Genomic DNA, 27,535 nt, shown 5'->3' on the forward strand with positions numbered 1-27,535 from the left:
AACTGATTTCTGAGTTATGTTCACACCCACTCCATAATTCTTGGTCAAAAGTACTCCCCAGTTTTTATCTCAAAAATAACAAAGATATAAAACAAACAACATTGTTAAAATCTTCTACACATTTTAATGACATCATGCAATGGTTAATACTGCAATATGGTCATTTTCACAAACTTTATAATCTTTTACAAGGTTCTGTTTAATACTTACAAATAGTTCACACATTACAAAACCCAACCTGCAGGTCTGTGTAAACACTTTATGTACAAATTTATTCAACATAGAAAATTCAACAACAAAAAAAACTCCCGACTTTGTTATTACGTTGTTTTCAATGACCAGATATTCTTACGCTGGATAAAACTGTTACCATAGTTACATCTTCTAAGGGTCTTTATGGCATAAAATAACTACTGGCATTCTTAGAGTAAAATACGACTATTTCTATAAATTTGGCTTAGATGATAGATTTACTATTCATTAGAGATCAATTTCATTAGTATTACCCCAAACTAGGCTAGATAGTCTGACAATGGTCACCCACCCCTGCTGAAATTTCAACAATCATTTTCTACTGCCACTCTGATGAAAGTTCTTAAATCCACAATGAGATGATTAATTGTCAATGTTAACTAACATTGAACAATGGCTGGGAATAATTGTTGAAGATCATAGCCTCTAGGAAAATAATTTTGAAAACTTAAAGCAATGACCCTTAATATGAGTGTACAATATACAGACCATATTACAGACCATATACAGACCAATATACAGACCATATTACTGACCAATCACAGGGCTCCTGCACCTACTAAAAATGTGAAAACAACACACACCCAGTTGGTGACCCGCCAGATGAGATAGCAAAAACTTGAATACTAGAGCTACTTGACCCACACATACACTATTATGACTTTAGGTCAGATGTCCGACCTGCAGTTTATCAGACATGCAGGTCCAAGGGATCTACACCTTAGTTTATTAGACCTGCGATTCATTAGACCTGCACATGTTTATCAGACCTGCAGACCTATTACACTCTGCACATTAGTTAATCAGACCTGCAGATCCATTAAACCTGCACATACACTGTAACACACCTGCACGTCAGTTTCAGACCTGCAGGTTCAATGGATCTACACCTTGGTTTATTAGACCTGCAGATTCATTAGACCTGCACATCAATTTACCAGACCTGCAGACTTATTACACCGGCACATTAGTTAATCAGACCTGCAGATCCCTTAAACTTGCACATTAATTTAACAGACCTGCAGATCCATTAAACCTGCACATTCACTGTAACAGACCTGCAGATTCATTGGTCCCACACCAGTATATCAGACCTGCACATCTGGTATTAGACCTGCAGATCCAGTTAAGCCTGCAGGTACAATACCAAACCTGCGTATCAGCTGATTATGAGTCCAAACTGAGGGTTTAACAAATACAATAGGATTAACTAGGCTATTAAAAAATATTATTTCATTTTTCTGAGAATTTTTACATAAATTTACTTTACATTGAAATAGGCTAAACACGCCGTACATAAAATGCTAAATTTAAAAGGGAAGAAAAAATATGACTGCTTAGGTTAAGCAAATATTGCACACATACAAGATGGCATATACAGATATTATTTGTGAAAGCTATTGTATCTACCACAGCAGCTTACAATGACTATTGTACAAAAAAATAAAACAAAATCATATTTACTTGTGGTTGGTTACTCTTTAAATCTGCAGTTAAGACTTAAAACACACAGCAGCAAGTAATAGAAACAAAGGAAATGCTCCCTGAAGACTGAAACAGTCTTCGAACTAAATCTGCAACGGACCACCCGTTATACTTCAGAGACATTCCATAAGGTGTCCATACAGTCAGTGTGGGATCAAATTTGTTTTCTTAATGTAAAAGAAAACAATTACTTTAATAAATTTGACAGTGTTCTCTCACTTCACTCCTGAGTTTAAAAAAAAAAAAAAAGCTGCCTTAATATGCTTTCTTAAGTACCAAATTTTTAAAAATCAGGCTGATAAAATAATTAGCTTAATAAAACACCAGATAAAATGTGATCCTGTTAAAACAGGCTACACAGCCAGAATAGATTTCTGCATTTGGACTAAAAATACTGAATTTGTTAGTAAGTGTTCGTGAGCAGAAAGAAGGAACTCGGTCAGTTACTGACGTAAAAAAAAGTGTTGATCGTTGGACGTCCTCCTGATTACATAAAAACAGAAGAGGATTTTAAGGGAATCACCTAGAGCAGATGTCTAACTTCCGATCTCAGTTTTCCTGAGCGTACACCAAATCAACAAGAGTATAACCCACAAATGAATGTATTAAAAAATATGACCATCTTAGGGAAATCATCCTGGTAATTATCATCAAATGAAATTTAAAATTGCTAACTATTTAATGATTCAGATTAATTCTATAATTTCTACTATTATGTTTTATAAACAACAAAGAAATGCCAATTAATAAAAATAATTTTTCTATTTTTTTACTTTATTACCTGAAATGAAGCTTGACTAGCCATGCTGATGAATTGCATTGTTTACGGAATTATTCAAATAACATCCAAAATTGATGAATTGCATTGTTTACGGAATTATCGAATAACATCCAAAACTGACCAAAGTCCAACTCGAAAGGCAAATTCTACTCTAAATTGACTCAAGAGATATCGAATCTAGAAACATACTGACATGCAACCTTTACGATAGGATGAAAATAATATAAGAATGTTTATTACTTACTGCTTAGAAAAATTATGTCTGGGGCTATGTGCAGGTGACATTCGCATATTTCTGCAAGTAACTGCTGCGTCAAAATGTGACAAAAATAATCACCTGTGAATCATCTTTGATTATTATTAACTGCGATATTACCTTTCTCAGAAGGAAGGAGCTGACTAATAAAGTGCACCACAATGGTTAAGTGACCACCGCTAAAAGCTATCTAGCTTGCTTTAGTACATATATCATTCAAGTCTCTATACTTGTTTCTTCGCTTAAATGGAAAAACTCAAAGCTGGCAAGTTACAGGGTCTTCCTTAATCTGTACCAATATTAATCTCTTGTACTCTGCAAAATTCAAATCAAACACACAGCAGGTTCATCAGGCCCAGTCTGAATGTCAATCAATTTTGACCACTTCATACTTAAAATGAGGGTAAATCGCTGAATTAAAAGCATACAATGTAACGATGTAAACTTGAACCTCACCTCAAGAATGGATGCATTAAGGGGTAGGTCTCACTAACTCTGTGCTAGTACCGCATCAAGAGAGAACATACCTAATCCATTAAAGGGTGTGAAGACTCGCGCAAAAAGAAACGTCTGATGCCGGTAATCTGACCTAGTTTCAAATGAGGTGTAACAGAAGTGTTAGACACCACCATCGATCACAGAAAATACACACAGCTTGCTACCGTCGGTACTTGACACTAGTGTATAGTCAGTACATACAGCTGCGGTCAATACCCACAGCACAGATAGAGCGATGGACATCTGCTAAAGATAACAAGGTGTCACGTTTCATTACTGTCTGCATTTTGTAGCGACACGAACAAAACGTCACTTGCAAGCAACACAAAGTTAACTTTTTCAGATATTTCTCTTACTGTCTCTTATTAGCCGGGATGACTAAATATATCGACCGAGGGAACTACTAAATGCTGATCATGTTCAGAAGAGAGGAGAAAACATACGAAGATTGTTTCCAATTGGAAAACACATTTAGGCCAACTTCTTAGTTTAGCTTTTATGAATTAACTGTATATAATTCGTCTCTGGTATGGCTGAGCAGATGTAATGGTTTTACAAGGTTTTTACAATGGTTTTACAACAGAGAACAATGACCCATTGTTGTTAGAGCAATGAAGGCTGAGATTAAAACCAACAGTGGGAGCCACTAGAAGCAGAACTTCTTCACTAGATAGCTCTGATCTAAGCAATCACTGATTTTGATGAACAAAGCTGACAAGACTACATAACGGAGCCCTTTTGTACATACTTATCTGCTGGCCTCTAAAAAAAATCTGCGTTAATATGGCAACCTGTGGCAATTCTGCTGACGACAGCTGGAAATCCATGGTAAGGGCTTGTAGTAGGTGGCAGTCCCTGCTTCCTCCAGTCCATCGGGTGATGTACAGGACTGATCTGCTTTAAGATCTCTTTTGAAACCAGCTGCTACATTTTAAATCCACAAGGAATTAGTTCAGACCATACACTCCAGCTTAATATGGTCACACCCCGGTCATCTTCATCTTCAATCCGGTTTGCTTTCTGCCGCTTTGAAGTCCTCTGATTTGAGGGGTACCGAGGAGGAGGAGGAAGAGGAGGAGGGCTGGTTGTTCGTTGCATCCTCTGTTTCCTTCTCCAGATCTATTTTCCTGATTTTACTGTCCCTCCTCTGAGGGGTTCTGTGACTATTGTTCAATGCCTCTTCATTTCCCATTTGGAAGGCATCCAACAGCGCCCTCACCTTCTTCTCGTTCGGTCCCCAGATTTTAAATCCGGCGTCGTTCTGAAGGAACATGACTATGGTGCCATGGACTGCTTTGATATGCACACTGGAGCTGGAAGTTGAAACCAAACAAAAAATTTTAAGTATATCAAAGGGTGTGAAGACTCGCGCAATAAGAAAGGTCTAATGCCGGTAATTTGACCTAGTTTCCAATGAGGTGTAACAGAAGTGTTAAACACCACCATCGATCCCAGAAAATACACACACAGCTTGCTACCGTCGGTAATTAGACACTAGTGTAAAGTCAGTACATACAGCTGCGGTCAATACCCACAGCACAGTATACAAACGATACAGCGATGGACATCTCAGGTCCAGCTAAAGATAACAATTAAGGTATAACGTTTCATTACTGTCTGCGTTTTGTAGCGACACGAACAAAACGTCACTTGCAAGCAACAGTAAGTTAACTTTTTCAGATGGCCGAACACGGTTTGGGGCGAGTCTTCGATGGCTTTCAAGTGGAAGGCAGCAGAATCTGGAACCTGATTCATGTTAAATAATTATCACAATCTTCTATAAGTTATATTTTTTACCATATTTTGATAAAAAGTTCCAACCCTTCACTTCCCAATAAAGCGATCTTTTTCCTTTGGACAGACGTCATCTCTATGCCAATAGTTGTCACCTAAAACTACGCAAACATTCTATTACAATCCGACCACATTATGTACCCAAATCCTTTATGCAGAAATTAACTAGATGCTAAGGTCAAAAGGTCAACCCTACCCGATGTCAGTGACTAATATTGCCAGTTTTTCCCTTTTTGAGTATCTGGCCAATAAAAGGACATGTTTCATTTCTCTTTACACAATCATGTTCTTTCTTTCTTCTCTCCATCCCTTGTCTACTAATCCCCTTACATCTATCTCTTGTGTTCACCATTGCTCATTAACCTGTCTGTATTCTGTGTGTGTTTTTGTCCCTTCTGTTACTGTTACTTGTCATTTAGCCTTTGAAGAAGATCCTGTTAGGATCGAAATGTCAGGCCAACTTTCTTTTACACAATCATGTTCTTCAACGGAAGAGCAATTCCCTGTCAATATTGAAACTACACATCAGCAAAGGAAAAGCTCAGAATTCATGCATATTAAAGATTACTACCCACCTCTGGCAGTAATGTTGAGCCCCGCTCCTGTACTCGTGCTCAAAGGCAGGGAACGTGACCTGTCTTCTTTTGAATCTATCAATAAAAGGAAGATTTAACCAACCAATCAAAACAGTTGAATACTCTGTGATAAAGAAAGTCTGTTGCATTTCAGTTCTCGAGTTAAAAGCAATGTTTTTGTTCTTATCTCCAGGAGGTGGAGGGAAGTGTGAAAACCAGGCAATATCTTTCTGCCAAACTTTCTAAGTGACAATTCTGATCTGAAATCATCAACACAGCACTGCATGAGCCCTACAGGTTATTCGCTCAACCAGTTGTGTGCTTTGGCTTTGTATAACAAGTAAACTGAAGGTAATTTAGCTGAAAATAATAAAAGCAAAAAAAAAAAAAAAAACATTTCTTTATCTTATATTTCTTGTAAGCTACCTTAGCTAGCTAGCACACAGGCCTTAATATAGAACACATATAACGGATGGTATCAGGGGAGGACTTCTTCCTTCTCACATAGCAGTTATCTGTGGACTGATATCTCTTACATCAATTCCAAGAAACTACTCACCGGCTTGCTTCTAGCATCCTGAGTGCCTCTGGCACAGGATTCCTCCAATCAGGAATAAAGACAGTGATCGACATCGGTTCTGTCGTCCCTCCCAGCAGTTTCTAGTGAGTTTACGAGGAAGAGGACCTTTTTAGATAAATGCTTTCAAACGACAGTATCAGACAAATCAACAACTGAAGCTGCTACCTGGATATGCGAGCAAAGCCAGAGTTGGGACCATCTAGAGTCCAGAGAGCAAATCATTCCTGCATTCCTGTTTAAGCATACACATCAAATTCCTACTTTCTTGTATTATGAGACCAAAGTTGCATGAAGAAATACCTTAATCAATTAGAGGAATTTTGTGTTTTTTATCCGTCTTTCTCGAGAGTTTTGTTTGTTTATCCATCATCTGTAAGGAACGTTCCGTCTGTCTGCAGTAACTCAGGTCCCTTAATTTCAAAAGTAAAGTGACTCGATGAAGTTTTTTTTTTACTCTTTCGAGACTAAAATTCACTCAAAATGAAGTGATTTTTTACATTTTTCCTTTTCTTTGAGTTTTCTCTTGAACGGTGGGGAGTGGGGGGGGAAACATGGCACAAAGTTTCACAACGTAACCATCTGCAACCAAAAACAACCTTTTAGGAAAGGTGCTTCACCCCAGACATGAATCACATATTCTGCATATGAACGGTACGACAAACTGTCAGACGGAACGCTTCAGAAGGAAACTTACCTGTTTTTATTTTTATCTGATATCTGTACAAGTTGGAATTTGCAATACCATATTTCTCAACTTTTAATATAAGTATAGTTTTTACAGAGAACTCCAGTAACTATTGATAGGAGGCCTCTCTTACCTCAAAATGCCTGACCATGCTTTCCATGAGTTCTTCTCCGAACGGGGGGTTAGCCTCGAAGGAGCCACTGAACGGATGGAAATCTAACATGGGACTGTCAAATAGAATGGACCGTACATTGATGAAGGATATAAGAATGCCTTCTCTTCCTTTAGTTTAAAACATTCATCTTGTGACTGAGGCTACATGGTCAGTGAGGAAAAAAGTACAGAGCTGGCTGCAGTAATACCAAGCATATTTTTACTTTTCTATTTTGTCTTAGCATAAGGCTTACATCCCGTCAGGGTGGGTTTGCCGGGTCTGGGGTAACCTCCAATTATTTTTGCCTAATCAGCTCTCTTCTCTCTTTTAAAGCTTCCAAATTTTTGAACTGCTTGTCTTCAATCTCATTGTTACTTTAAATTCATCGATTGTCTGTTTTTCCCAATCAAAAAAAGAAGTTCCAATTAACCCGCAGGAGCCATGCCTTGCACGGCTTGAACAGGTCTTTCACTCTGACCATGCACCAAGCTTTCCTTCTCATTGATGCACATTGATTTAACCTTTGACTGGTACTAAAATGTGAGGGGTCAGCGCTGTAAGAACTTTGACTGAGATAAACAGCCTTACTGTTTTTCTAGTGTCCTTCATATGTTCAACTTCTACTGTAATATGTTATTTTGTATTTATCTTGTACAAACATATGAGAAATAAATTTGAAATTGAAAAATTAAAAAATCATATTTGTATGGTCAAGTTATATACTACTTTCAGTAAATAAGACTGCACACCTTGATGATATGGTCAAGAGTCGTTGAATCGAAGTGGACTTGAAGATTGATTGCTGACATATATTGATCGATAAACATACATAACTAGATCCACCTAACTCTAAAACGACTTTATGAAATTGACCTAAATCTTTCAAAAACAGCTCAATAAATTTTAATCACATATCTTATCGAATTAAAGTCATTTTCGATATGAACAAAATAATCCGTTCAATGATTTTGGGCGAGGGAAAAGACATAAAATGGCGTTCTTTCGCTACCACTCACCCTCTAGATCCAAAATAACCGTCCGTATCAGGGAATGCAGAGCAGTACTGTTTAAAGTAGCAGTTGAGAGGCGATGCAAACCATTCAAAGGTTACGCCAAACTGTTCACTGAGTGTCTTCAGGACTCTGGCAGGTAAAGCACCTTGTTGGCTGTGCCCCTCAGATTCACCAGTACCGAAATATGTCTAGAGGTAGTAATGAAAAAATAGTACCAATCAAACTTGGCAGGCAGATGGTGGGGAGGAGGGGACAGGGGGGGGTGATGGGGGCAGAGAGATGTATTCAATGGAGTGAGCACTGGGCAGAGAAAAGAGATATAGAACAGGCCAAGGCTAAGAATGTTACCTACTTGATATTCATGGATTCCAATAATATTCATCAATAAATCTGCTTTTAAATTGTCTACTTGCTTCTAGTACAAGTGTGGTGTGTTGTAAAGATGATTTTAGAAATGTGAAGACCCTAGCTACCGATACGGTAGGAAAACATTACGGTGTCATGAATGTCCAAGCTACAACCATGTGAATAGCAAACATTACATTACAAGGACAAAACAGGTCAATACACAAATTATGTAAAACAACTACTTATTACTACTCCTGTAGAATTATATTACAGTTGTATGGTTGTATTAGCATCCTAAAGATATATGCAATATTACACAGACATTGTAAGATTCACACCAGAATACTAAATGATGAATAGTCCTGCTGAACCCTTCAACGATACTTGAGATTGATCCCTTAAAATAAACAGTGAATTTTAGAAGCGGATGTCTGTGGAAATGATGGCTTTACCTGGTATCTTCGTAATAAGCACCATACTCTCGGCAAGAAATTATGACGGAATGGGTCTTCCCTGCAATGGATCCTATACAACAAATCCTGCAGGAGAGGAAAGCACAAATGATGAAGAATTGCTCAACCACAATGAGGGATGATTAGTTATCTTAAGGTGTAGCGGGATCTATAGCAGAAATGCTATCAGTACACGTTACATTTAATTGTACTAACACATTGAAGGATGATTCTTATGTGTAGCAGGACCCATAGCAGAAATGCTATCAGTGCATGTTACATATAATTGTACCAACACATTGAAGGATGATTCTTATGTGTAGCAGGACCCATAGCAGAAATGCTATCAGTGCACGTTACATTTAATTGAACCAACACATTGAAGGATGATTCTTATGTGCAGCAGGACCCATAGCAGAAATGCTATCAGTGCATGTTACATTTAATTGAACCAACACATTGACTCCAATTAATCCAGAACTCAGCTGCGCGTATTGTAACTCATTCTCATAAGCATTGTCATATCCACCCTGTCTTAAAAAACCTGCACTGGCTACCTGTAAAATATTGTATTATGTATAAAATTCTCCTTATTGTTTATAAATCACTTAAAGGACATGGTCCAATGTATATTTCTGACTTATTACATATTTATGTCCCCTCTCGTAATCTAAGATCCAGCTCGCAATTTTTATTATCTGAAATTAAGTCCAAACATTCTTGGGGGGATAGGTCATTTATTGTTTCTGCCCCTCGCTTATGGAACCAACTCCCCTTAAAAATCAGACAAGCAGCTACTCTCTCTAACTTTGAGAAGAGCATCAAATCCCACTTAATGACAAAAGCTTTTATATAATCTTGTACCATTAAGTTTTTCTTCTGTCATTGTTTTGTATTTTTCTGCATTATTTGTATCATTTCTAATTGTTAATTGCGCCATGAACATTCTTTGAGTGGTGTGTGCGCATTTTAAGTCGTATTATTATTTATTATTATTAACTAACACATTGAAGAATGATTCTTATGTGTAGCAGGACCCAATAGCAGAAATGCTATCAGTGCATGTTACATTTAATTGTACTTTAACATTGAATGAAGGTTCTTATGTGTAGCAGGACCCATAGCAGAAATGCTATCAGTACACTTTACATTTAATTGTACCAACACATTGAAGGATGATTGAATCATGATTCTTATGTGTAGCAGGTCCGATAGCAGAAATGCTGTCAGTGCATGTTACATTTCATTCACCCTTTTTTCTGAGCCAATGCCCTTAAAACGCAAGGCATTCATCAATCAAAGTGACTGGATAACTAGTTTAAGATAGTCCATTCAGTCAGCCCTTAAGACACAACAGGAATACTAATAAGATTATTCAAGATTGTTACGGTCGATGTACCATATAATATGTAATTCATTTCATCAATATCCATTTCATGGTCAGATGTCACGTTTGTTTACATGATGACCACAAAATGAGCTCGTTAATGGAGCATGCTACCGAGAGGTTATTTCCACCTGTAGAATGGTGCAAACCAGAAGTTGCTGCCTCTAGGACCATCCCCTTTCCTCCCTCTTTAAGGTGTACAAGGTTTGCAAGAAAGCCACTACTGCTAGTGTAGCTTTTACACCAATGGAAACTTTTAAATATACACAGGCCCCAAAAGTAGCGACAGACCTTGCAAGCCAGACGGCTCCACTGGTTCATGTTTACTCACCAGTTTTTTAAGATGCTGCTTACTAATCTTCAGTCTGTCCCCATTGTTGTACCTTAGCACCGTCATTTCTCCATCTTCCTGGACGTCGACGTTAGGTAGGCGGGGACTAGGGACCATCATTTGGATTGCATAACATTGGTATTTCTTCTTTGGGGGAGCTTTATCTGTTTCTGGGGGTTCTGTTGAAAAAAAAAAAAAAAAGGTAAAAAAAGGAACATTTTTTGTCTTAAATAGCTCTCTTGAATATATGAATTTGCATTCATCATAGAACTAAATTTCATGTACAGTACTGCCAATAAGTAACTTGGTAAATCGCACTCTTTTTTGCGCTCAGTGCATTTAACCACGCTCTATCTTTTGTTAAAACCCGCATTAAAATGCCGGTAATTGCGGGGAACTGTTTATTAGAGCACAGATTCCGTCGGAAGGCTTCCCTAATTCTATTCATGCCCGCTAGAAGTGTGAAGTTCATTGTTACCATCAGACGGTCAATGGCTGTAATCCTACTTAATTCCTTCCAATCCGGTAACAAAAGAATATCGATCGTCGCTGGTAGAAGGAAGACCGAACTACCGAAGGTTTATACTCGGTCAAGAGAAGGGATAGTGTTAAGCATGTATCTTAAACTGTTTAAATTCAACATACAAATGTCTGTGCAAAAATATGTGCCCAAAATAGTTGACCATTAAATCCCCCAAAAAAGGAAAATCATTTTACCTGTACGAGGAAAATCATTGGTACAGCAGGCTGTTGTCTGATGATTTGCATGCTACAGTAATGTACAACATTCTTACAAAGTGCGTGAAACACTTGTTCTTAGTTAAACTTGGCAACTCGCCAAGAAACGATTGTCCGTGGAACGTCTATACATAGCGAAACAGCGAACAATATCCAATGCACCGAGTCTTGTCTCGTATTCGTTAGCCTATGAACAGTACTCTATAAATCAGTGCAACGTTTCTTAGCCTAATGTGCCTAAAGTCCACACAAAACATGAGGCCTGATGTTACTACTAAAAATGATATGTTCCCCCGAAAGGATAAGGCACTAAGTTTCCTTCTTGCTTTTTATTACTTCTGATAACCAGAACATATCGGGGAATAAAATAAACACGTATAAGAAAGGTTTTCCCCTTCAACATGAAACTATTCTCGTTTAAAACAAGTTTTACTCGCGCAGCACAGTTCGATTCATAATTTGCATATTACACCAAATTTACTCTCGGCGTTCAGACGGCGGGAAAATGTAACATTGTGTTCAATGTGTTGTGTCGTTCCCATGGTGCGATGAACTTGGGCAAGTTGCCAAGTTCGAATGTTGATGACCTACTTATGTTCTGTGACCAATGTCAGTGGGAATTATGTGTGTAAAAACTCGGGTTTTTCCACGTGTTATATATATACATGAAAGTTTTACGTAAGCGGAGCGAATTTCGGGGAGGCTCGTTGATTGTGAGTAAGCACTTATCTAAGCATCAGTATTTGTGAAAAATATCATAAGGTTTTTCAGATATTCTCTTTGAATATTCCCTCCATATATCTCTCTTTCTTCGTCCACTCAAAGCTTGACATTTACGCTAATTCTGTTAGGGGGAAATTATCGTAAATATCGCGATAACTTTTGAACCTTTTATCCTGACGGTAAAAAGCAAATATCGCCCAGCCCTACCTCCACGCTATGAATAGCGTTGTATCAATCGGTTCACTCCCATTGTGTCGGTGGTGAATAGCGAGCGCGGGGAATTTGCGTTCCTTTATTTGGAGTGCAGGGAAAGTAGCGTTCCTTTATTTGGAGCAGGGTTAATTACAGTTAAGCTGCGTTTTGCGCTGAATCGCGATTATCTTTACCAAGTTACTTATTGGCAGTACTGTACATAAACTGTCATAAATCATTTCATCTGTTTTGCAAGTTGGTTATTTTTTTGTTCGGCAGCATTTTGCTGTACTATACTGGATAAACCATTCCATGACACACAAACTGACACTCTTCATGTTTTACTGTTATTTGAAAACCATTGAATTCCTTATTTCATTCTTATTTTTGCAATTTGCGTACAGATCGAAACGCAGTACCGAGGACGCCAATCTTGTCAGCCTCGATTAGCTCTATTCTCACTTGGAACTCACAAATAAAGGGGAACTCTGCCAGGGTTACGTTCTTTGATTTCTCTTCTGCTTTTAATACTATCCAACCCCATATTCTTGCCAAGAAACTTGTTGATATGAATGTCAGTCATGATCTTATTTTGTGGAGTTATCGATATCTAACTGGGAGGTCACAGTATGATGAAATCAAAACAGCTAATAGCGTTAGCGTATCTAATGTCATAACTTTCAACACTGGTGTTCCACAAGGTATGGTTTTAGCCCCAACATTATTCACACTTTATACGTCAGATGTTAGGTCTAGCAACAAGAATTGCCCATTGGTGAAATTTGCCGATGACACTGCTCTGTTGGGTCTGATATCAAAAGACGACGATACTGCGTACTTGAGTCAGATTGAGGATTTTGTTGACTACAATAAGCATAACTTTTTAGAACTAAATGTCAGTAAGACGAAGGAAATGGTCATTGATTTTCATACGTCAGAGAAAGTCCACAGGGAGGTAGTTATAGATGGTAGTGTTGTTGAGAGGGTAGATAGGTATAAGTATCTTGGAGTGGTGATCGATAATAGGCTCTCCTGGCATGATCATCTAGATGAATTATTGAAGAGATTATATACTAGGATGCATTGCTTTTGTATGTTGTACAAATTGTACATTTTTTGTTTCACATTTAGTGGTACTTTACCTTCTATCTGATGTTCTTTCAACAGTTCCCAGTGTTTGGAATGAAGTCTCTTGACTGCTTCACAGGATAAGTTATACATCTTTGTACATATACCTTCTACCGAACTCTTTGCTGCAGCACACAAATGAGGTCCACACTCTTCCTTTAAATGGGCTAATCTTTTCTGAAATTTTACAAATAACAAACATAATAGACAAAAATGAACACTTTTTTCAAAAAAAACCCTGACCAAACTAGAAGACAATGGTTAGTAGTGACATATTGCAACATTGATCAATCCCTATTAATAAAGGACACATACACAAAGCATCATACAAACAGGGGCAATCGATGCTTTCCCGAATTCCTCTCAAACATTCTGAAATGTCTAGAACATATATGCAATGACAAATAACATCACCGTGGGAATGAATAGGGACAGAAATGAGATGCAGTCTAAACTGTCAGGTCCAAAAGGCCGTAGTTGGGAAGTAGGCTACGGTATAGTTGGTGGTAGTTTTTTTTTGTGAGTTGAGCGCCGATGGCGCGGGAAAATGCATAAGTAATTTGTCCAGAAGGTAAGGAGTTCCCGAGGTAAGTAAAACATCTCTATTACAATCACAACAAATTATGCAATCTCCAGGAATATCTCTTACAACATTCTGATAACATATGTACCTAGATGCATCCTAATTTTGCATATAAAACTAAGGGCAGCAGTTATTATTGTGATCAAGTTGATAAGGCTGCAAAGTCATAAATCATCACCAGAAACCTGACCCAAACTAAATGAAAGTGCAAAAGAATTTGAGTCATTTCTTCTGATCTTTCAGACAAAAGACTTTGGAGATATAACCTTGTACAGGGCTCGACTTCCGGACTAACTACACCATGCCAGTGGCCCGTTTCTTTGATATTTCAACATTTTTAAACTCATTACTGTGCAGCTTTTATTCACGGGGGACACAAGGGGATACAGTAACATTCTACATCTATTGACACTTTTAAGAAGCATTTGAAAACTTATCTTTTTAACAGGGTTGTTGATTTTTTTGATTTTTTTAAAAAAATCAAAAAAATCGGATTTTTTTTATTTAAATCAGATTTTTTTTATTTAAATCGGATTTTTTTGATTTTTTTAAAACCACATTTCAGTTGGACCCCATTGTTGCCTACATTATCACATATATGCACCCATATCCACCCAGATCATTATATCCCCACATTGGGGATATTATGGTGTTGATCACTTTCAATTTGACCACATGTGACCCACTGCAGTGGCCATTTAATTCATCCAATTTGAACAAAACAAATGAGAGCAACGTATGGTGGTACCAAAAGTTGGTGGTGATCTCATATAGTTCCTGATATTCTCCCATTTGGCTTTTAAACACACTGTGATTGCTATGATGTGGGGATATACGTTGGCGGTTTAACGCCAGCTGATGTCTAGTTTTAATATATAAGCCTTATAGGCCTATAATATATTCAGAATACTTTGCAGGCTAATTAAACCTGGGCCCTGGGCCTCAATCAATTTCCCATTGAACACACATGACCTAAGGCTACTGCAAGTCTAAGAATACCAATTCCAGTCATTCACTTGGGGAGCTTGTTTGTGCAAGCACTGTGGGCCTAACACTTCATAGTTTATCCATCAATATACACAGGAAATACATTCTGGTCCACTCCACTAGTGATAATTGGAGATTACACTAACACCTATTGTATTCTGGGGTGTTGTTTGAGCACTTGACTTATGAATTGAAGTGTCATGACTCATGCCTAAGACACCTTGTCCATTGGGCCTATTGATTGTGCCATGGATGGAGGTACCTCCATAATTGTACACAGATCACATAGTGACCACTAGTCATCCAGTGAGCTCATTGCACTATATCATAATCACATGGACATAGCAGAACATTGCCAAGCCTTAGTCTTATCATATCTCAGCTAGAACACACCTAAATACAGTATGTCTGGTAGGAAACAGGATGCCATTTGGCATCATTTCAAGAAAATACCATCCAATACCATGACTGGGTGCCGTGCGAAGTGTAACAACTGTGGGCATGAATTGCAAGGTCTTGTGAAGAGGATGAAAATTCACTACAACAAGTGCTCAGGGAAGGAAGATGAAGGTGGTGCAAGTACTTCAACGCCTGCTCATGGGGATACAACTGGTTACAATGAAAGGAATGGTCACCTCCTGTCTATCACCACTGAGTTGTGCCGCAACAAAACCAACCATGCAATACATCACTCAATATATCATATGCATGCATACAACTTTCATGGCATCAAAATATAGCAAACTACATTCCTGATTTTGTAGGGTTTAGCTACAAATTCCAGCGTAATGAGTATGGAAATTTAGTGTGTGAACGAACTACAGTGTACAGTATGTCTGGTTCAAGTAATCTAGGCCTAGTAATTCTGGTACCACAGAGACTGGAAATAATGAGGGGGGTAGCCTGAATGTCTTACAATAAATTATTGTGTGTACTCTAATATAGAATTGGTGATTTGCAATGATTTCAAGCAACTATTCACATAAAAAATGGAAAAGTAGTAAAAGTGATTTAAATCAGTGATTTTTTTGAAAAAAATCATCTGATTTAAATCGCGATTTAAATCAGTGATTTTAATCAAGGTGATTTAAATCAAACAACCCTGCTTTTTAAGCTTGAGTATGGGCATTAATCTTATTCGTTGTTTTATTCACATTACTGTGCCCATTTTTTTCTGTATAATTATATTTTGATGTTCTTTATTGTGGTTTATAACCCTGTCTTATATCATTTTTTACTTTTATTGCTGTTGTTATTACTTTTAGGTTTTTCTGAAGTTTGGTAATTTTATATTCCAGGTATTGGTTCTTTTTGTACAGTGCTGTTGAGCATGTTTCATTTCATGACAACAGCACTTTAATATATGGTATTTATATATTATTCCATCCTAGTGAGAAGTAGTGTAAAACTTGATGTAAAACATAACACCAATGTGAATGAGTTGAGACCTACCATATAGTCATCGATAGAGGAGTAGGGTTGCGTCCTTAACCATCTGAAAGTATCATCAGCATTCCATTTCACTACCTTCCTGCTCTCTGGGGTGACCGACCTAGGATATTCAAAGAAGGGCAAAACCGTTGCAATGACCGAGAGAATTCAGTGAGGCAGCAAAAACAGAAACAAATTAACAAACAATCAACTTGGGAAAGCCCTTTTAATTCTCAGGTAGTTTCAGATATGTTACCTTTTTTCAACCATTTTCATCGCAGACTCTGTATACTTGGAGAGGAGGAGTCTGGCATCGTTATTCATCTTCGGTCGGTACAATCTGGAAATTAAAAATAACAACATTCTCATTCGCATAAGTATAGTGCGGAACTCAAATAAAACAGATCTTCACTGGTTACAGTACCTACGGAAACATAGCCATCAGAGATAAAGACAGCATTCACTTTGCCTTAGGTTTGGTGTAACTTTCAAACTGGCAACATTATTAAATTACATATACAGGGATATGCCCACGCTGGGCGGCCCCGCCCAGCACTAGAAATTACCGCCCAGCACTGTCTTAAAAATTGTGAATCCCGCCCAGCACTATTTGCATCTAATATCCCGACATTCCTAACAATATGTTCAACATAAATTGAAAAAAAAAATTAAAAAATGTAAATTGTTAGCAAAACTAGTACTTGTGTATGTGCTTAAAAACCTACACAAGTGCCAGCATTTGGCATCTGAGCACCTTCAAAAATTGAAAATTTCTCAAAGGGGAGGGGGACACCCCCTCCCCAGGACGGCAATCAGTATACCCGGCACTCATGAAATCCTGGGCACATCCTGCATATAGTATAATATTCATATATATACCAGGAAACTGTTATAATGTCAGGGAAGTCAGTTTTAAAATTTCCTATTCTGATGAAGAATTTCCTACTTACTTGACTGGAATGTCGCTCATAATTTCTCTCATCATGGAGGGTGATACTACAGGGTTACAGTTACTTGGCAGCATAGGGTCTAGTCCTTTGTCAATGACTTTTCTCTCCATCAACCATCTGTTGAACGATTCCTTCGGTGCATTTATACCTAGGAGCAAAGAGTATTATTAGCTTACCGTTAATGCAAGACAATATATCAGGAGCTGAATGGTAAAAACAATTATATATTACAATATTGCACAGCAGAATGGGCACCGCCAAGTCTCAATCCACTTCGAGTTTCAAGGATCCTATAAGGGACCGAGGTTCTACAGGTCCAGTCACGATATCTTAAAGTCTTGTCCAACTTGCCTTAAAGGGTGTGAAGACTCGCGCAAAAAGAAACGTCTAATGCCGGTAATTTGAGCTAGTTTCGAATAAGGTGTAACAGAAGTGTTAAACACCAACATCCATCCCAGAAAATACACACACAGCTTGCTACCGTCCGCACTAGTGTACAGCTGCGGTCAATACCCACAGCACAGTATACAAACAATACAGCGATGGACATCTCAGCACTTAAGGTATCACGTTTCATTACTGTCTGCATTTTGTAGCGACACGAACAAAACGTCACTTGCAAGCAAAAGAAAGTTAACTTTGTCAGATGGCCGCACGCTGTTTGGGGCGAGTCTTCAATGCCTTTAATCCAAAAATCCCACCTTGAAGAGTTAGTAACATTTAGCATTGTGCCCGGCCCCCCAACACTGATCCCCATTTCTTTCCAAACCCTCTCCATGACCCTCTACATTACTGCAGAGAAATCTTGCACTCAATCAATTTATACCAAACATGTTAGCACTCACTTTCTCTATGGGAACAGAGCTCTTGGTACTGCATTCTCAGGCGATTTGTTAAATTTGCCCTCAGGAGTTCCGTGTCGTTGTGGGGTGGTGGTAACTTGCAAGGTGACCGCTCATAAATCTGAGCATTTGTCATTAAAGTAAAATCCCAGAAAGGCCTTAAAAGGATATAAAAGAAAAGAAATATTTGCTGATTGTTATTATTATATAAGAGAGATGGGGGTGTTGGAGAAAAACAACCTCTTATAATTGAAGCTCCACAAATACAGCTGTCATCATTTAATTGTGGTACAGCTTTCCTATGGAGGACACCGTCACACCGCCTTAGACAATAAGGTCACTTTTAAATCTTGAGATGGGGAAACATTTTTCTAACTTTTTTTTAGGGGGGGGGGGGGTTACTTTCTGTTGCTTTGTGCCTTTTTCACTTGTATTATATAGTTAGTTTTGCATTCTATCATACAAATTTATCAAGATGACGGAAATCATCAAATTTTAATTGGGTTTTTTTCTGAATTCTGATCAAACAATGCAAGTCATAATGTTTTTAGGATATTCCAGCGATCCTTTCTCGATACTGGGATATTTCTACTGCAATCTGATAAGACCCGGTGAGAAGAATGGATTGCAATTACATACAGAGCTGCCTTCAGTAATCAGGACTATGGAGCAATTACTCCATTTGACTCGTAGCAGTAAGTCTGCGTCAGGCCTCTACAAAAAACTGGAGACCGAGGATAAAATTCTACTCGCCGTTTTTTTATCGCTAATTGTTTGTGTGATTATAAGCCTATATAGGTAGTATGGCCTACTATAGGATATCGCCATATAGTGTTAGTTGTGTGAGCAAAATCAATATACAAAAAATGTGGTTTGTCTAAAGTGTTTAAAACATGAAATAAATGAAAATATAAAACAGTGAAACATTGTAAGCATAGTTTAGGACTTAACAATTAGGCTTGCACGGTAAACCGGTTTTAGTACCGAAACCGGTTTTTTCCAACCGAATTTCGGTACTATTTTTTATTTTAAGAAAACCGAAAAACCGAAAAAACCGGAAAAACTGAAATGTGAATTGCAAATACTGGAAAAAACAAAGTTTGTTGACTTTGGTTTCTCCTATTTACTGTTCTTTTTGCAATATGAAAGTAAATTGCAACAAGAGAAAGCTTTTCTGAAAGACGACATTGTCAGCTACGATCGGCACACGCCATAACCAGTGCTTGAGGCTGGATAGCTAGGCCTAACATTAGGCTATGCAGCCCTTATATGCGTGCATCAGTTAGGTACCTTGTAGTAACTGACCTTGGTGGCCAACGTTAGTAGTTGTGAGAAGTACACACTCAAATGACGAGATGCAGTTCATATCCGACATGTTTGTCCTCTTTGTATTGTTCTTATTATTCAACTTCAATTTAATAGTAGAGGATATGGAGAAAATCTTTTCAAACACATTGATCACAGTTCGTGTTCAAAAAATGAACGTTAAAACTTGAAAGGTACATTGCGCAATCCACAATACCATACGACATGTACAGTCGCAGGAGGGGGGGGGGGGGCTCTGGGAGTTTAACAACTAAGATGCAACAAGTAACATTAGAACAATGAACAATCACAGGGGGGCTCTGAGTTTAACAAGTAAGATGCAACAAGTAACTTTAGAACAATCACGGGGGGGGGGGGGGGGGCTCTGAGTTTAACAACTAAGATGCAACAAGTAACATTAGAACAATCACAGTCCATTATTGACAAGAGACACCTGGCGTCAGGCTTGAGTCAAGGAATATTAAAGGAGTAAAAATGTTGCATACATGGCTGGAAATTACAGATGCTGCTGTTGGGACAATTCTCCTTTGTACGCTAATAGGTTTTATTTTCTTTGTAAGTTTCCTTTAAACATTTCTTCTTATCAGTTATCAGACAAGGCGTCTCTCAGTTGGTTTTTCGTTTGCGTTGAAGAACACATGTTTCCAACTTAAACGTTAACAATTTATATTCTTTGCCGACCTAATCCCCGCTTTTGCCAGGGATATTTTTCAACTTGTACTTGAAAGTGTAGACGGTATATTCTCTTCACTCCTTGAAGAGAAATTTATTTTACCGCCAAGATACCACCCGCGAACATGGCTAGAGGGCCGAGCGTAATACGCTCGGCCCTCATCTCCGAAAATATAACATATAATATAACATTTAACATGAATGTGATATTTTTTTTCTGAACACGAAATTGAAGTTCGTGAGGTACAGTAAACACAAGACAAACGATACGTGTACGTGATGTTAAAACTTTAAGAAAAAATTTTACTAACACATATCTTTTCGACATATTTACTTCAGTTTAGTTAACGTGGGTTATAAAATGAGAGTCATGAAGGCAGTAACATTTCTTGAATTTATTCTTCTTATTTTCAACAATTTACTGCGAATGAACATACTTGAACACGCTGTTGGTAAAGCTTCAAAAATACGCATCTTAGCGATCGAGATTTGGATGTTTTCAATGCAATTTGGGAGGGGGGAAAAACCGGTTTTTGAGCCAGATTCGGTTTTTTGCTAGAGAAAAACCGGTTGTAAGTTTTCACGAAACAGTGCAAGCTTATTAACAATAATAAACAATGGCATGGTTGACCATCTGTAACTTTCAATGGACATGACATCAGACTACTGTATCAGTGCATCATTAACAAGTTAAAATAAGGCTTTGCACTGACAATTATAATTATCATCGATCAAATACTGAGTGTCGGACTTACTGCTTTCATTGGTCAGGTCTTGAGAATTATCATGTTTTTTTGACTAAAAATTAATCTAATAAACTCCCTGTTGCTCATTTTGGTACATGTAATGTTATTTTGGCAAAATTATTATTTTACGTTTGTTCCCTTGAAAGTTCAGTTCCTATCACTACACTTCGTTAAAAGTCACTGCACCTGAAAAATCTCTGTACATAATGTACGTAAAAATAGTGAGCGATTTTACACAGTTAACTATTGACATTGGTCGTTGAACAAAAACGCGATTTGGACTTGCTTCAAGTTCACTGCAATAAACTTCCTTATAGGAATATATTCATTAGCTGTTGCTTGTGAAGGAAGAAACCACAAACCTCAGAGAGCAGTTACATTGTGATCCTTTAAAAACTATTGGTGAAAATACGAGGGCTTTTATTCCCCTTATTTTTCGTTAGCACACATTCTTTTTCCGCTAAGGTTCTCGCGAAAACTGCTGGCCTACTTATCTTTTGGAAAATGATTAAATGATGGTGTTGAATGAAGTTGAATCGTTCCAAGAAGATGCAGAGGGGGGGGGGGATTGGCAAACTTAAGTTCTTCATCTGATGAGTCGCTCATTGGTGGTGATTTGCATTTCGATGTTATGTTTGGGGCTCGATGTCTGTCGGTGTGACGTCGCCCTTTGCTGGAAAATTTCTGTGGGTAGCTTTGATACTACTGACGGTTGAGAATGCCTTTCACAAGCTGCAGAACTCACTGGCAGAACCACCATTACTTTAAATAATTCAGACAACAGAGGATAGTTACAGCCTTCATGGATTACAAGCTGGGATAGGGGACCAAATGGAATATTTTAGCTGACATGATCACCTCTAGGATTGGCAGGGATTGTTATGATACTCACCCTTTGAGATCGGCAGTTTTCAATGAGGGGCTCAGAGGTTCTTCCTGGGTAGAATGTCTTCTTTTAACACCACCGGACCCACTGGAGTCAAGGCTGGCGGCATTGGCGTTAGGGTCTGCGCCAGCGGGTAAGTCAATCTGGATCCCAAGTGGGTCATGCTGTGGGTAAAATTTAAAAACAAGAAATAGCTCATAATGAAAGTTTGTTTAATACAAACCAAGCAAAGGAAGTTCATCATAAAGGTGGACATCTCGTTTAGAGTCAAGACAACACTTTAGTTTATTGGGATTTTCTTTGAAAACAAAACACCATCACACCTTGAAAAAATTTAACCGTTCAAAACTCTTCTAGACAATCTTGTGACATCATGGAATAACAAGAACATCAAACATACAACCACTACCAGGTTTTATTTGGTAAAGCATCTAACTTCACTTTCTGTAGCCTATCAAGTCAGAAGAGGATCCTGTTTGTTTGAGAGACAGCCAATCGACAAGTCTTTAATCTTAAGATTAACACTTACTCGGGTTGCTCCGACAGGACTTCCAATCGGTGGTTGATCCCAAAGCGACTGTTTTGTGAATTTGTTGTAGAAATATTCTTTGCCTTCTCTTCGGCTCCAGAATCTCCTCCAACCTGCGTCCAGCAACTCTTGTGGGAGATTGTGAACTTTGTCTGGGCTTTGGGGACCCGAAGGCGAAGGTGTGGCTGGAGAAGGGACTCCCGAAGATCCCGAAGATTGAGGCGGTGGAAAGTATAGCGGATCTGTGTGGTTAGAAGGTGGAACTGCTGGACTCTGAGGTATAGGTGTCTTGGGCTGCTGTTGCTGGTGATGAAGTGCACTGAGTCCCCTCAATACCTGTGATTTACTTAACTCTTCAGGTGAATGAGGTAACTGAAGTTTTGGCCTCCCAAAATCAGGTTTTGCATTGCCATCCATTGTTGCTGAAGCATGAGTCTACGTTGATATATCTGAAAGGAGTGTCGGAATGAGCATTACAAAGCAGATTTCCGCCATAAGCTTAAACAACTTTTTTTTACTAATCACGAAACATTACGCGTCAAGGTCAGTCTTACAAAGGTAAACAATTTGTGTCCCATACAGGCCTAGTCTAGGCATAATGATAATTGATATTTTACTATTGTGTGCGACGTTCATGCGTCGTCAAAAGCAGCCATTGAAGTTTTTAATTCAACATTGCGGAAAAAGTTCTTTACATACTGTAATGGGAAAGGGATCAGATCTGGCGGGGACTGTGCCAAACTTGCCTACAGTGGTTGTGGAAAAGGAAATAAACTGTTCAACTTTGAATAAAATTACATTGGGTAACTGTATTGTAACTTATGACAGGGGTTCCTAAAAGTTGTAAGCAAGGATTAGGCCTTTTAAGGGCGTGTTCTTGTGATGTAGAGATCTAAACAAGAGCCCAAGGGCACTGTGGTTCCTTGCTTGGGGTATATGACAATACACATAATATTATCAAGCAAGATTGGGCTCAAATAGTCCAAGTAATTGTGGTCCTACATGTACGCATAAAGTAACCAACACTATAGCCAACACTTTTGTGATCACAAAATGTGATCGGATTTTGGATCAAAAGGCACTTTTGAGATCTAAATATGGTGTCGAAAATGTAAGAAATATAAGAGACCTACAAGCATGTCAACAGATATGATAACATTAATGACTTCAGATGACATGACCTTTAAGTTTCAAAATGTTCCACCGCCCCATTCACAACTTGCCCCAAAATATCAACCATGTCACACCTTGGCATTGAGATTTAATTGCATTAAATTTCAAGAAATTAACTTTGAACTTGTATACATAACTTCACACACAAAGGTCACCCGGAGGTCAACCAATTGACATTTTTGATCGGTGAGACCTAAATAGAGCATGACTGTAAAAATTCAAACATTTTTTCTTTGCCCATTTTCTCCCCCCAAAATACTACTTTTTTAACATTAGCTGACCTTTGGTGACGTTGGACCACATGACCGTTAAGTTTGAAAATATTTCCCTATACCATTTGCAACTACTCGAAAAATATCAACCTTGTCACAACTTGGAACTGGGAGTTATTGCATTAAATGTCTGAAAATTAACTTTGACCTTGTATAACTTCGCACACGAAGGTCACATGGGGGTCAACCCATTGACATTTATGATCAGAAGGTACCTTTGACATCTGAAAATAGCATCGAAACTGTAAAAATCCACAAAACACGAAAAGGTCACCAGAGGTCAAAATGAGGTCAAGGGTCACCCAGATGCGGGTCGACAATTGGATTACATTGAAGCAACTCCCAACTCTAACGGACAATTTGTTCTCAAGTTATCGCAAAAATACTAGTTTTTTATCATTAATTGACCTTTGGTGACCTCGGACCACATGACCCTTAAGTTTGAAAATATTCCCCTACACCATTTGCTACTTGTCTCAAAATATCAACTGTGTAACACCTTGGCACTGGGAGTTATTATACTAAATGTCTGAAAATTAACTTTGACCTCATATAACTTAACACACAAAGGTCACCTTGGGTCACCTTATCGACATTTTTGATTGATGAGACCTAAATTAGAGCATCAAACTATACAAATTCAAACATTTTTTCTTTGCCCATTTTCTGCCCCCAAAATACTAGTTTATTATCATTAATTGACCTTTGGTGACCTCGGATCACATGACCGTTAAGTTTGAAAATATTTCCTTATACCATTTGCAACTTGTCCAAAAATATCAACCATGTCACACCTTGGCACTGGGAGTTGTTGCATTAAATGTCTGAAAATTAACTTTGACCTCGTATAACTTCGCACACGAAGGTCACACAGGTGTCAACCAATTGACATTTTTGATCGGAAGGTACCTTTGATATCCAAATCTAGCATCAAAACCAAACATTTCCTTTTTTGCTCGTTTCCTCCCAAAATAAGCACATTTTTTCTTATGTGACCTTTGACCTTTTGACCTTGGTTTCAGATGTAGTTTAATCTCCTGATTCCAAAAAACAAAACGAAAAGTCTGTACAACCATCCTAACTCCGACCGAAAAACTTTGACCCCATATAACTTCGCACACGAAGGTCACACGGGGTCAACCTATTGACATTTATGATCAGAAGGTACCTTTGACATCTGAAAATAGCATCAAAACTGTAAAAATCCCCCAAAACACGTAAAGGTCACCGGAGGTCAAATTGAGGTCAAGGGTCACCCAGATGCGGGTCGACAATTGGATAACATTGAAGCAACTCCCAACCCTAACGGACAATTTGTTCTCAAGTTATCGCAAAAATACTAGTTTTTTATCATTAATTGACCTTTGGTGACCTCGGATCACATGAGCGTTAAGTTTGAAAATGTTCCCCTAACCAGTTCACAACTTGTCCCAAAATATCAACCTTGTCGCACATTGGCACTGGGAGTTATTGCAGTTTTAATATTTTCGGTTTTTGTACCGTAACTGACCTTTGGTGACCTTTGTGAGCACCAAAAACAATAGCGCACACCTTCTCCATATGGCGGATCTATGGTCCAAGTTTGGCCTCAATCCAACATTCCCTTATTGAGATAGAGCGTACCCAAGCAAGTGTCACAGACACACACACACACACACATATACACACATACACACACACACACACACACACGCACGCCAACCTGACTGCATAGGTTCCTTTTGCTAAAGCAAGGAACCAAAAATATTTCCTACAAAGTTTAAGGGGCTCAATAAAATCTCTTAAAAGTGCAGTTTATCTTATTCTTGCATTTTCTCTCTAGGTACTGTTTTACGTTACATTAATTCCGACAGCACAGTGGATTCATAGCCTTTCACATTTTAACAGACGCTATGTCAGGGTGTTGTATACCATACAGTAGTATGCATTACATGATGCCTAGGTCAGCATATACAGTATGCTACTGTAACTAGTCTACATACAGCAAAAGTTTCCGTTTCCAAATTTGATAGTCATCTTGTTCTTGTATGTTAATTACAAGTTTCATCATGATTTTTCTTTCGTACACATCATAGACCTATCACTATAGGCTTCCGTTGTGCACAGGCCAATGTTTTGTCAGTGGTCATTATAACAAAGTATTGTGCGTTCCTGTACAGGTATTCTGAAGTGCCTGTTTCTCATGGAGGACTGCAGGGACGCAAGTTTTTCTGAGCGGAAGCAATACTGTAAAAATAGTAAATACTGACTGTTAACTATTAATTCTCATGGTTTTTGGGCCTAGGCTTAGGCCTGTGTAAATTACGCCTATCAACTCAGTCCTACTAAGTTAGTAGCCTAGCCTAACGTTAGAGCGGTTTCAGTTGTTTTCCGCATACGTTACTTTCCGCTGATTACTTTCCGCTGAAAAAATTCTTCTGCGGAAAACATAGATTTTTCACTTGCCTGTACACTATATTTTTCCGCAATTTTGAGATACCAAATTCAGGCAGGATGATTAAAATAACATGAGAAAGTATCAAAGAACGTCGATCAAGGATGGTTAGACTGAGTTCATGTCAGAAAAGTTAAGCTGCGTGTAATTTAGAGGAGGCTTGGGGTGTTTGTAATTACGAATTATTAAAGAAGCATATAATACTAGGGCAAAGGGACGCCCGCGTTATGAAGGATTGAGTATCTAATTAAGTATTAAAAATTCGGCCCGCGTAATGATGGCTTAAAAAAAAGGTGTAAAAGGCGGTATCTTTGATTTTCGCTGGAAATAAAATGGCTGTATAAGTAAGCCTTACAGCCTAAGCTACAAGTACAACCTTAGCTACTGTATCCTAAATCTAGTCTCGAAGCTACATTTTATCCTGTTACAGTCAAATCCTATCTTATCCATCTTCCTAAATCCTTCCATGTGCCTAATAATTTCAGTAAGTCATTCTGTTCCTACCAAAAAGAAACGGTACTTTCCGCTGAAAAAAACGTTGTTTTCCGCTGACAAATTTGTTTACGGAAAACACCGTTTTGTTTCAGCGGAAAGTAACGTGTGCGGAAAACAACGGTACCCAGAGCACACTGACATGGAGTTTTGTAATGCTGAGCTTAGCCTATTTGACTTTAGCATTAGGCCTAACTTAGAAGAACTTGTAAAATATCTTTTTATTGAGCACCATTCTCCAGGTTACTGCATAGGCATAACGATTGGAACAGAACTAGGCCTACTACTACAGTAGTGCTTTTTTTCACATACATTAATAAGAAAGCCTACCTTAGTAAAAGTATAATGATTAACCTAATACTAAGAGTACTCTAAGGGCTACCTAACGTAGGCCCTACTTACAAAGGCCTAACTTGAGTGGCCTAGTACTACTACTATTAAGTATTAGTACTTAAGTTATTGTACAAATTTGTAGTACTGGCCTAGGCCTAGTGTAGTAATAACTAATACTAGTAATAGTAAACTGGTAGCTAGGCGGATAGGCATAGTTCTAGCATGAGCCTATCTGGGGCTCTATTGGGAGAATGCTGCATAAATATCCTTTCGTTGTTCAAACACAGAACATCTGGGATTACTGTAGAGCACACCAAACAACTGCTGTCTTAAAATGTACGCAGCTGCAGTGAGCTCAGGAGGAAAAGATCAGTAATTAACGGTAAATAGAGTAAATTCCTTACCAAGAATTGGCGTGCCCTTCGCATAAAATATTTGCCATGTTTAGACTGAGGCATTGTGGGTAAATCATTTTAAACTTGATCAAGTCGGTTAAACGGCGCGTAA

The 27,535-nt window shown here is 38.3% G+C and overlaps 1 protein-coding gene across 2 annotated transcripts; it reads right to left on the reverse strand.

Moving 5' to 3' along the window:
* Positions 1–101: 101 nt before the first annotated feature.
* On the reverse strand, positions 102–27,535 carry LOC139961796 (mRNA (2'-O-methyladenosine-N(6)-)-methyltransferase-like). Of its 2 annotated transcripts, XR_011791023.1 has the most exons (16): positions 27,433–27,535; positions 22,325–22,773; positions 21,802–21,959; positions 18,169–18,323; positions 17,324–17,471; positions 16,630–16,713; positions 16,395–16,494; positions 13,387–13,549; positions 10,592–10,770; positions 8,874–8,960; positions 8,077–8,261; positions 7,040–7,133; positions 6,201–6,301; positions 5,642–5,716; positions 1,143–4,585; positions 102–972 (listed from the first exon to the last, which is right to left on the reverse strand). XR_011791023.1 is itself a non-coding variant. In XM_071961328.1 (15 exons), the coding sequence occupies exons 2-15, from the start codon at positions 22,739–22,741 to the stop codon at positions 4,276–4,278; spliced, it is 2,256 nt and encodes a 751-aa protein (XP_071817429.1). In that variant the 5' UTR covers positions 22,742–22,773; positions 27,433–27,535; the 3' UTR covers positions 102–4,275. The 2 variants fall into 2 exon arrangements, 1 of the variants encoding a protein (XP_071817429.1); XM_071961328.1 differs by having other exon boundaries at positions 102–4,585.

This window comes from Apostichopus japonicus, chromosome 3, assembly GCF_037975245.1.
Source record: "Apostichopus japonicus isolate 1M-3 chromosome 3, ASM3797524v1, whole genome shotgun sequence".
Lineage (NCBI taxonomy): Eukaryota > Metazoa > Echinodermata > Holothuroidea > Aspidochirotida > Stichopodidae > Apostichopus > Apostichopus japonicus.